Here is a 10,567-nt window from a genome sequence, read left to right on the forward strand (position 1 = left end):
ACTTGATTCTTAAAAATTGGGTGCGCAATTTAGAAGAAGTCTCATTCCGTGAAAAGGACTTCTGCAGAATTGAGATTCATCTTCTTTCTCTTACCCTTTAAAGGGAACATGTTGGAATCTACTAAGAGAGACCATTTTACCATGGCTTGTGATTTTAGTGAGATCAAGAAAAAATTTGATATGGTGTTTAAGTTGATGTTGTCTTCTACAAATAATGGAAAGAAATTAAACTCCCATCTTGTCCCTCTAAAGGCCTTAACTAAAGTTGTTGGAGTGTGAAGTCAATTCTAGTTTAGTTTTAACATTGATGGATACTCATCATGGGCCACTACAATTATTTGAAGAAGCTAGGTTCAAGCTGAAGGTTGAAGGTTATTTGTTGTAAGGGGCATTGATTATATCCCTTATGCCATACTAAAGGATACTACACCTTTATGCATTTCACTAGCAAAGCTAAATTCATTTTTAATCCAGTTCAACTTGTGTTCAACATATAGTTGTACGAGTCATACTTTATAATTTAGATAATTTATTTTTAATTAGGATTTCAACTGGTGTTCAATATATAGTTGTAGAATCATACTTTATATGTTTATAAAGTTTTTCTTCAATCAAGACTCTACAACTTTAATTTATTTTATGCTATAAGAAGCCATAACTTTTTAACACTTTTTGAAGATTGTTGCAACTCTAAAAATTCTTGAGAAATATAATATAAAATCTATCTTTCCTTATGATTTTTCCCAATATATTTTTACTAGATTTTTTTCATGTAGATTTGTGTGTTATTCATTTATTGTTTTCTCACGCAATTCTAGACTATTTCATCAAGTACAATAAAAAGATATCTCTTTGAACTACCATGATGCTTTGTGTTGCACTTTTATTGTTGCTAGAAATCATGTTCATTTGCTCGTTCTCTTGTTATTCGCTAATCTCTTATCTCACTACTTGTTAGACTTGTTCTTTTGACCTCTTCGAATATTTGATTTAGAGTGGTTTCTTTTTTTACTTTTTATTGTTCTTTTGACTTGTTTGTAATGGATTCAAACAAAATTTTCCATGTTAATTTTGCTAAAACACCAAGAGAACCAATTAACTAAATCATTCTTTTGCAAACTAAGGGAAGTTTTGACAATATCATAAATGCAATAAACAACTTACAACAACACGAGGCTAGTCATAACACCTTTGCAAAAAGGATTTCAACACATGATGCAAGATAAAGTGCACTATGACAATAGGGCAATGCAAAATGCAACAACTATGATGATAAATTTTGACAATTTTGATGATATACAACCAAGAAAAATTAAACATATGATACCATACAACTATAGATACAATTATTCATTTTGCATATATATATATAGAAAGAGAGAGGGGGAGAAATCTTATTTTAGAGATCTAAGTTCAAGTTCCTAATAGAAAATTTAATTTGAAATTTGAAATTGTAAATCTTGATCTTACATAATTGTTTTCTTATATAAAAGTAATTTATAAATAGAAATAATCTTCTTTACCTGTTTTATATATTTACTTGTAATGATAAAATTTTATTCCCAAACCCCACACTTGCCCTTCCATTTAAATAAACAATGAGGAACTTCTTACATCATCGTATTGCACAACCATGGTGGCTGTTTTGTCCACTTCTAATAAGTACATGACCTCTAGACAGTGACATTAAATATTAGAAATACACATTCCTTCACATCTAAGATCCCTTCATTCCATCAACTCGTGTACCGTTAAACAGACGGAATTTGAATACGAGCAGTTTTGATGTTGATTTCTTAACTACCTAGAGTAGTCTATTCCCACCATTTGCTAGGTTTTCATTTCTATATTTGATTTTCAATAGCGTGCTTTGTCAATCAGATTCTTTTTTCATTAAATTCGCATTGACAAACTTAACTGCACTAATAACGTGATCATAATATTGTGCATTGTTTTATGCTATAATTTTATATTTTATATTTGGTATCAAAACCAAATTGACAAAATTTTATAGAATCAAGAATTTACCGAAGCAAAGAGATCGTAGGAGGTTGAGGAATTGATCATAACAATAAACTGCTCATATTCAACGGACACAATATTTTTAAATCCAACCTGCTATCAATGCAGATGCCAACTTGAAATCAGCTCTCAGAAAGAAAAGATTGAAAACATCCATTTGTAAACAATCATTTTATGAGTTCGCCACACAGTTCTTCGAACATTTGTCCACTTGGGTATTGGCTCTGAACAATATATAAGAAAATCACACAATTTGTACTTGGCTATGTACTTGGTTATTGATAAAAGAATCTTTATTCTATCATTGTTCTTTCAAAAGATCATCTTTTCTTGTTGTAGGCTTCTTCTTGGTCTCGCAGGTCTGAATCTTCTATCAAAAAATATTCATCCTTCAATACACAACCCACGAATTCTAGATATTCAAGATTCAGAGATGTTTGTCATGTCAAAATTATTGAGCTTCTCAGAAGGAAACATGAGGCAATGTGGATCCTGATTGTCATACAAATGCAAGGATTGGAAGGATTCTCCTTGAGGGATCAGATCCTGAAACTCTTTTGAGCTGCTGCTGCTGCTGAAACTGGGTAATATATGGGTTTCTTCCCCTTCATCAAATTTCACAGTACCAGATCCTTCCCAATCCTCAGTAGGATATAGCAACTGAGACAAACAAGAAAGAGTAGATTGGGCTTGTTGTTCTTCATGCTGCACTGATGGGCTGAAACAAGAATCTGTAACAATGGTGGTGCCACTGCCCAAGTTTATTAGATTCATCATGGGATGGGACATCATTGGCAGGGAATTGCTGTTGCAGTCAGCATGCTCAAGTATGAAATTTGATGGTGGAGAAGGGATTTCAGATGTGGATACAATGTGGGACAAATCTGAGTCCGCATTGATCATCATATCATTGGAGTTATTATTATAGTAGTTGAGAAAGATTTCATTCTTAGGAACTGAAGTTCCGTGATTATAGTTAGGATTAGGGTTATAGTTAGGGTTGTTCCCGCCACCATTGTATTCTAAGCATGGAGAATGTCTGTATATATTGTCAAAGAACCAAACATTTAGATCTGAACCTGGAGCTTGCTTGTTGCTAGCATGATCCTTTTCATTCATGTTATAGTTATATAGCGATCTGTCCATCACAAAGGCATTGTTGTTGGGGATATTTTCTTGCTGAACAGCATTGTAAGACTGGGCATGGGTGAATGGAATGTACTTTTTTTCTGCAGCTTGCTCTGTTAAAACCTCTGACATTTCTGTTCTAATGGAAGTAGTTGTTGTGGTCATATCAATGGGTGGTTTGTAGCTGTGTAATCCACTAGACTTCTCAAGCTTCTTCTTTATCCATGAGTTCCAGTAGTTCTTTATTTCATTATCTGTTCTTCCTGGTAAGTGAGTTGCTATGTGTGCCCACCTGCACAGAGTATAGCCAACAGAAAACAAAAAAAGACATTATCAGATGGCCTTATTCATAAGAACTCCCATGGATGTATAATCCCAGATGTCATGTTCATCGTTCAGTCATCCAATATGATTTTCACTATGTGATATTGGAATGCTGTTTAATTTTTCTGTTTGACGTTTTGGACTGAATTCTATGAACCATCGTTATTAGCATTATGTATGATATTGATATTATCATTTAAATTTGAAATTAGATTCTATGATCTATCGTTTTTAACATTAGTATATGATATTGATATTTACCTTTTATATTTCAAGTCAAAATTTATGATCTATTGATATGGATATTGATTTATGATATTAATATGCATTGTTTCTCAGTTTGATTGTGAAATTTTTGTTCTTTATATTTCAGCACAAATTCTATGATCTATTACTATTAGGATCAATCGTTTAAAGATCTTAAGAGTTATTCTTGATGACTATACATATAACTCAATCTATCTTTCCAGTTGTATTTACACTAAATGTTGGATTTTTATTGGTAAAGTAGAATTGATGACCATTTGAATCTGTTTAAAACTGAACATATTCCAAGATGGTACAAATTTTTATTGTTGTAGTCCAGCTCTTTCTTTATTTATCATCAAGTTCATATAAATAAGAGCTTACTGACTTGGAATTGTGGAATGAAATGTCAATTTAAAATATACATGATAAAACATACACCATAACAAAAACAATACAGAGATGAAATAGCTAGATTCTAGTGTTATAAGGCCAATTGAACAAAAATCACACCACACCAGCAGTAGATGAGGTGCAATCCTTTCCCACAAAAGCAAGCATTACTTCTTTGGCTTATAAATTTCAGCAAATGTCTCCTGGACTAGAACTCTTAAATTTTTTCATGAAAGATTTTGAAGGATCCATAGCCATGAACTAAATCCATACCTGTTTCCAACAATGCCATGTAAATTTATAATGAGCCCCTCTTCTTCAGGACTGAATTTCCCACGCCTGATATCAGGCCTCAGATAGTTGATCCAGCGAAGTCTACAACTCTTTCCACAACGTTGCAATCCTACATACATTCAATAATTAACTTAGCTTGAATGAATCTAGCTCGTTGTAATCCTACATTCAATGATTAAGCTTCATACATTATCTACATCAATGAAAAGTAAAGTTGTAAGTGTAACTAGATGAGCCATACCTGCTTTTTGTGGGACTTCACTCCAGCAGCCATAGCCATGATTGTTGATATAATTGAGAAGCTTCTGGTCCTCCTCAGGTGACCAGAGGCCCCTTCTAACTTTCTGCTGGTTGCAGCAACTGTGGTGTCCCATGGCTATGGCAATGGATTCTTGTGAGGAGGAGAAAGAGTGGGTTTTGGTATATAAGTAAGGAAAGTGAGGGGCAGGCTTGAGAGAGACGAGTGTCTGTATTTGTAAGGAGTAGGGGCAGAGAGAGTTTCTACATCACATGGGACTCATGTCTAACAGCAAAAGGACTTGCTACCCACCAAGATTGCTTTTTCTCTTCAATTCACCAATACAATATACTCACGTTCTCAATACACATTTTTATTTGTTGTTGGTGTAGAATCTTTCAACCCAAATCCTTTCCTTTCACCATCTCTCCATCAATAGCAGGTGATACGTTTAACTTTTCTCATTAATTTTCTTCATCATTAATTGTAATTTGTGTCACTATAGCTATGTTTGTGATAAAGTTCAAATAAAGAAAGTAATCTTATAATGAGATTTTAGTTCTAAAATAGTAAGATAGTAAGATCGAGGTAGTTTTTTTGTCCATCTCACATACTCACCACCAAACACTATCCTGTAGTAAAATTTTGTCAATTGAAAAAACTTATACTTCGATTTGTACCCAGTATTTATTTATAATAAAATAGAGATTATTTGTAGCTTAAATACATTTATTTAATAATAATATGATTTCAGATATCAGTCTGAAGTTATTTATAACATAAAGGATAGAATATCTAGATTTTTCTTGTTTTTCACAACTATATATAATATCTTGAAGACCAAATTAACAAGTGCCAGGAGGTGGCTAGTACTTGTCTTGTTAAAAGTATGAATAGCATAGTGTAGCCAAGTTAATTATTCTCATTTGTTGTGATCATTTATTATTATTTATTATGTTGGAGTAGACTTAACCCATAACCTCTTGATTGAAATTGACCAAGTTTAATTGTAATAGTAATAATAATTATAATGATTAAAAATATTTAATTCAATTCCAAACCTAACTTAATTGAAATGCTATTTATATTTGATATAGTAATATTAAGTATAATTATAAATATTATAGAATAAATATTTTTTCATTATAATATATCCTATCATTGTCTATATTTAATTTGTGTATAATGTATCATATATTATTAAATAAAAATATAAAAGTAATATCAATATTAAACTATTAAAATTATTTTGAAAATAAACATGAATGTCACTTTATATTTATAAATGAAGTAAAATATTTTAGAAATAAATATATAAAGCATAGAATAAGGGGCACATGCTTCCATTATCCTATTTATAGAATCATCCGAGAAAAGTGTGTATAAGACCCCAAATGTATTATTGAAGAGTGAGAAAATATATTGTAAGATTTTAAAATTTAAATATTGTTTATGTAGACTTTATTAAAAGAAGATGTAGTTTGAACAAATGAAAAATACTACTTTATAATTGGTTCAACTAGATATAACTAATAACTAGTTAAACAATATTGATTACAATAGTATTTGCCTACCGACAAGTACTTAAAACTCCAACTAAAACATGGGGACGAAAATATAATAGTGTGGAAGATTGAGGTTGAAAGTCCAAAGTTATTTTAAAAATATTATTAAATATTAAAATTTTGAGATGTAAATGTCCATATAAATTTAAGATAACATAAGCTTTGATTAATATGTTCACATCATTATCTTCTTCTACCTCATGTTATTATTGTAGAATTTATTTTAACATTAAAAAAAAATCATTATTGAAAGAGAAAGATTGTTGAAAACATATCGATACAAGTATGATAAGTATGTTTCAATCATTGTTTTGTCACTGATGTCAGACCTGCTATTTTTCTAGTAAGACAACTGCTTATATGATTTAAGTAATGTCACTTATTTGATTGATGAAGAGGATTTGATTAAAAGATGTAACAATAACACCTAGAGGAAAGGTTGAGCTATGATATAAAAATGGAGTATAAAAATAAGCTAAGACAGTGATATCATAGTGCTTTGATAATCTACTTAAGGTTGTAAAGATTGGTTACACTAAGCAAGTTTAAAAGAACAAGTTAAACAAAGTTTGTCTAGCAAGCTTGATCGAATGGATAGTAGGCGTTGAACAAAGTTAGTGCAAGCTGAGCAAAAAAATAATTGGAGCTAAGTAAAAGTCTATTTTGGTGTATGTCAAGCAAAATAGAGGATGTCGAGTCAAGTTTAGTTGATGCCAAGCACAATTAAACTTTAGTTTGTGCTGAGTAATTTTTCAAAGGATGCCAAGCAACGTAGTGTGTGTTGAGCATCAAAAGCAAGTTAATGTCAAGTGTCAACATTATTAGAAAGATTATGAATTTGATGGATTTTAGCCAACAAGTTTGTTTTCTTGGATTGTGTGAACTAGCTGGAAGATAAGATTTGTAAGGAAACTTGGCAATAAAGAATATAACCGTTTCCACATAACCCATAATAGATCTAAAATAAACACGGAATTAAAATCTACATGCAAGAGAATAGAAAACATACCCACAAAATTGTGACACAAGATATACCCTGGAAAACCCTCATTGAGGGAAAAACCCAGCCTCCAAAAACATCCATCATCATGTATTATTCAGCAAAAATACCATTGCCATACAACCATGGAAGCATTCATGGCCATAGCCACAACTGAGCAAACTATGTGAACAAGCATGAATCTACACATCCCATGCCATGCTTTCAACCTTCACAAATGCTCCCTTGGCTAACCTGTCAAGCCTTGTTCTGCTCGACTCTTTCCTTTTGTCTTCTCCTTGTCACTCTCTCTATACAACAACTACCCTTGTGGCTGCTTATATAGTAGCAAGTCCCACAAAACCACCAAGTGGTATTACATAAACCATGTGCTAAAACCATGTGCTACCTAACCCACTAACCCCACATTTAATATTGGGCATTTAATTCTTTTTCCCAATATTAAATAATTACATAAAATATTTTCACAATGTTACAATACAACTCATCAAGAATATTCTATGGGAATCTTTACATGTTGCACGTCCATCTAGGTACAACATTACATAATAAAAAATAAAATAATAGAATAACAATATTATGCAATGTGTGCAACACCCATTATCTCAACAATCTCCCACTTGTTGTATACATTGCATAGGGTCAATCCGTAGCCACATAAATGAACAAGGGAACAATCCCTCATAGCACATCCACCATCATGGATCAAAAATACATCAAGTGCTCCATCCTGGTACCCGCAACAAAATCAAAGTATCCAACATCTCGAACATGAATGATCTCACCTCCTATTATGCCACTCCCACTGGACATACATAGAAGCCATCCAAAGAGAAAACCACCCAACCTGTCACATTAGAAGATCATAAAATCCTGTACCAACTGAAATTCCAAGCACAAAAAACCTGATCCAAAGGTAATCACATGTATCCATAGTTGTCAAAATATCCATAGCTGAAATAACACCCACAACAAAGTGCCAAACCCATCCAACTATCCATACCTCTAAGGTATAACAAGTGAATCTTATATCACTGACATATCCAATCTGCAACCTGCAATCATAAGCCTCAAGAGCAATACCTGCCACATATATACCAAGAAGCTCCCACTGCAAAAGATAATGTCAAATCTATAACCAATCCACTCAACACATCTCAAAGAAGTGAATCCATGTAGTATCAAGGACATCCACAATACATAAACTAATATTCTGCAAGAAAAAAACTCTCATAACAAGTCTCCAATGCTCTCCCAAGTTCACCACAACCAACAGAGGAAAGAGATAAAGAAATAACCATGTCATCTCTCACATGACATACATGAGCACAAACCAGTGATCACAATCTCCAACCAATCTCAAATCCAATGTAGGAAAAACTGAACATCCAGGAAGATAACCAAGACCAGATAAACCATGCAAATCATAACCTGTATCATGTCCTTCTACACACACCTCTAGATGTAAACTGTGCAAGTATGATCTCCTCCATAAAACCCCAACAAGAAGCCTCAACAACACCCAAACCATACCATATAACTACTCATGGATGTAAGCCTCTCACAAGAAGATCAAACTCAATAAAACCATTCCTAAACCAAGGAATAACCATTCCTAATCCAAGGAAAAAATGCCCAATATAAAACCATCTCCCAAACTCAACCAACATAACAACATACGCACATGGAGATAACCAATGCTAAACCATCTTTCAAATGAACCCTCCAGAACTAACTCATGTACCATAGCTCAAGATCCATATCCATGAAAGATAAGCATAAATATAATGCAACTGAGAGAAAATAATGGGCTATACCTCTCAAGCAGAAAACCATCGAGTAGACCAAGAGTGGGGAATGAGAATGCTCATCAAGATACCCAAGTCTCCAACCAAGACTCATCTAAGAACAATCTCCTCTCAAGTCCATATCAGGTGACTGCCCCTCGGACTTCCTGTTGAAACCATCAACCATCCCAACAAATATTTCTCTAATCCAAGATAAATCAGCATCACCACCGTCTCTAAGTATCCATGAGCACCTGTAACCAATCAATCCATGCCAACTCCAAATGCAACATAGCAATATCATGAAGTATCCGGCTTATGATCAGTGTACTCAATACCAAGAAACTAAACCAAAATCAATGTCAAAGTTCCAACCATGGCCTCAGGAACATAAACATGACAACATGATCTTACCATCTCAACCAAAGAGATAACATGCTCCACATGAACATACTATAACATGTCACAACTCTAAACGCGTATCAAGAGTATACCATGACATAATAATGAAACCATCCTCATACCAAGGATAACATGCTAAATAAAAGCATAAACCACACCTTTTCCAAGAACCCTGTGAGTCCTCAAGATGCAACCATCTCCACACACCATGAAGAAAACCAAGAACTCCATGAGTCCTCAAGATCTAACCATCTTCACCCACCATGAAGATAATAAGTGCACCATGCAAATGTCAAATACACTTTTGCAGCAACAGGATCTAAGACAAACCTCCAACATCTGCAAACACTCAATAAATATATCAATGCCAACAACTCCCACTCAACCGTGGTACCAAGTCACCTATGGCATCATAAAATCCATCCTCTCCAAACCAAGAAGATATAAACCAAACCAGGAACTAATCCTGCACTGTCACCCCATCACTGTCACAAGCTCCCACTAAACCATGTATCCAAGCTATCCATGGCATCATGATGAAAACCCATCCTCTAACCATGAGAATCAACCAAGGCATCAAACCATCAAAGAACTCAAAGTGCACATCATGAGATCCTCAAAAGAAACTAAATAACCATGATCCTCAACCAAGAAGATATACCACCATAATTGAATCAGAAATCCAAGCTAATTAACATCAAGGATGTACCTGTATAACCAATCATGTCATGCCAAAAAATCTATCACACCATGATCACATCCATGAACCGCGCATCTGGCTCTCAAAGTGTCCAACCTGTCAGCATAAAATAGTCAACCACAATCCTCCACCATGACTATACCTGGTAACAATATCTCATCCCTTCTACATGAAAATAAAATCATGTGACTTAGGGCATAGACAACCCAAATCCAAGCCACCAATCTGAATATGCATCAATAATGAAAGATCAATGGGCAAAGACAACCCATAACCAAGCTATAAATGCAACTTGTAAGTATAGACCGCTTACAACACTGCACAACTTGTAGATCCAACAAGTCATCATGCATATCCAAACCAAACACTGATAACCATATCATCATGAGACCAATCTGAAATATGAACTAAGTATACAATGACATCAAAATCTTAAATCTCCAATGCCATAAACTCACAATGTTACCA

The 10,567-nt window shown here is 33.7% G+C and overlaps 1 protein-coding gene across 1 annotated transcript; it reads right to left on the reverse strand.

The window, feature by feature from the left end:
* Positions 1–2,059: 2,059 nt before the first annotated feature.
* On the reverse strand, positions 2,060–4,857 carry LOC149542808 (uncharacterized). Its single transcript, XM_089797698.1, has 3 exons — positions 4,649–4,857; positions 4,387–4,516; positions 2,060–3,442 (listed from the first exon to the last, which is right to left on the reverse strand). Exons 1-3 carry the CDS (start codon positions 4,779–4,781, stop codon positions 2,443–2,445), a joined length of 1,263 nt encoding a protein of 420 aa, XP_089653824.1. The 5' UTR covers positions 4,782–4,857; the 3' UTR covers positions 2,060–2,442.
* Between the last annotated feature and the right edge of the window lie 5,710 nt (positions 4,858–10,567).

The sequence above is a fragment of the Cupressus sempervirens genome, chromosome 8 (assembly GCF_028749045.1).
Source record: "Cupressus sempervirens isolate cs-2001-9-10 chromosome 8, ASM2874904v1, whole genome shotgun sequence".
Lineage (NCBI taxonomy): Eukaryota > Viridiplantae > Streptophyta > Pinopsida > Cupressales > Cupressaceae > Cupressus > Cupressus sempervirens.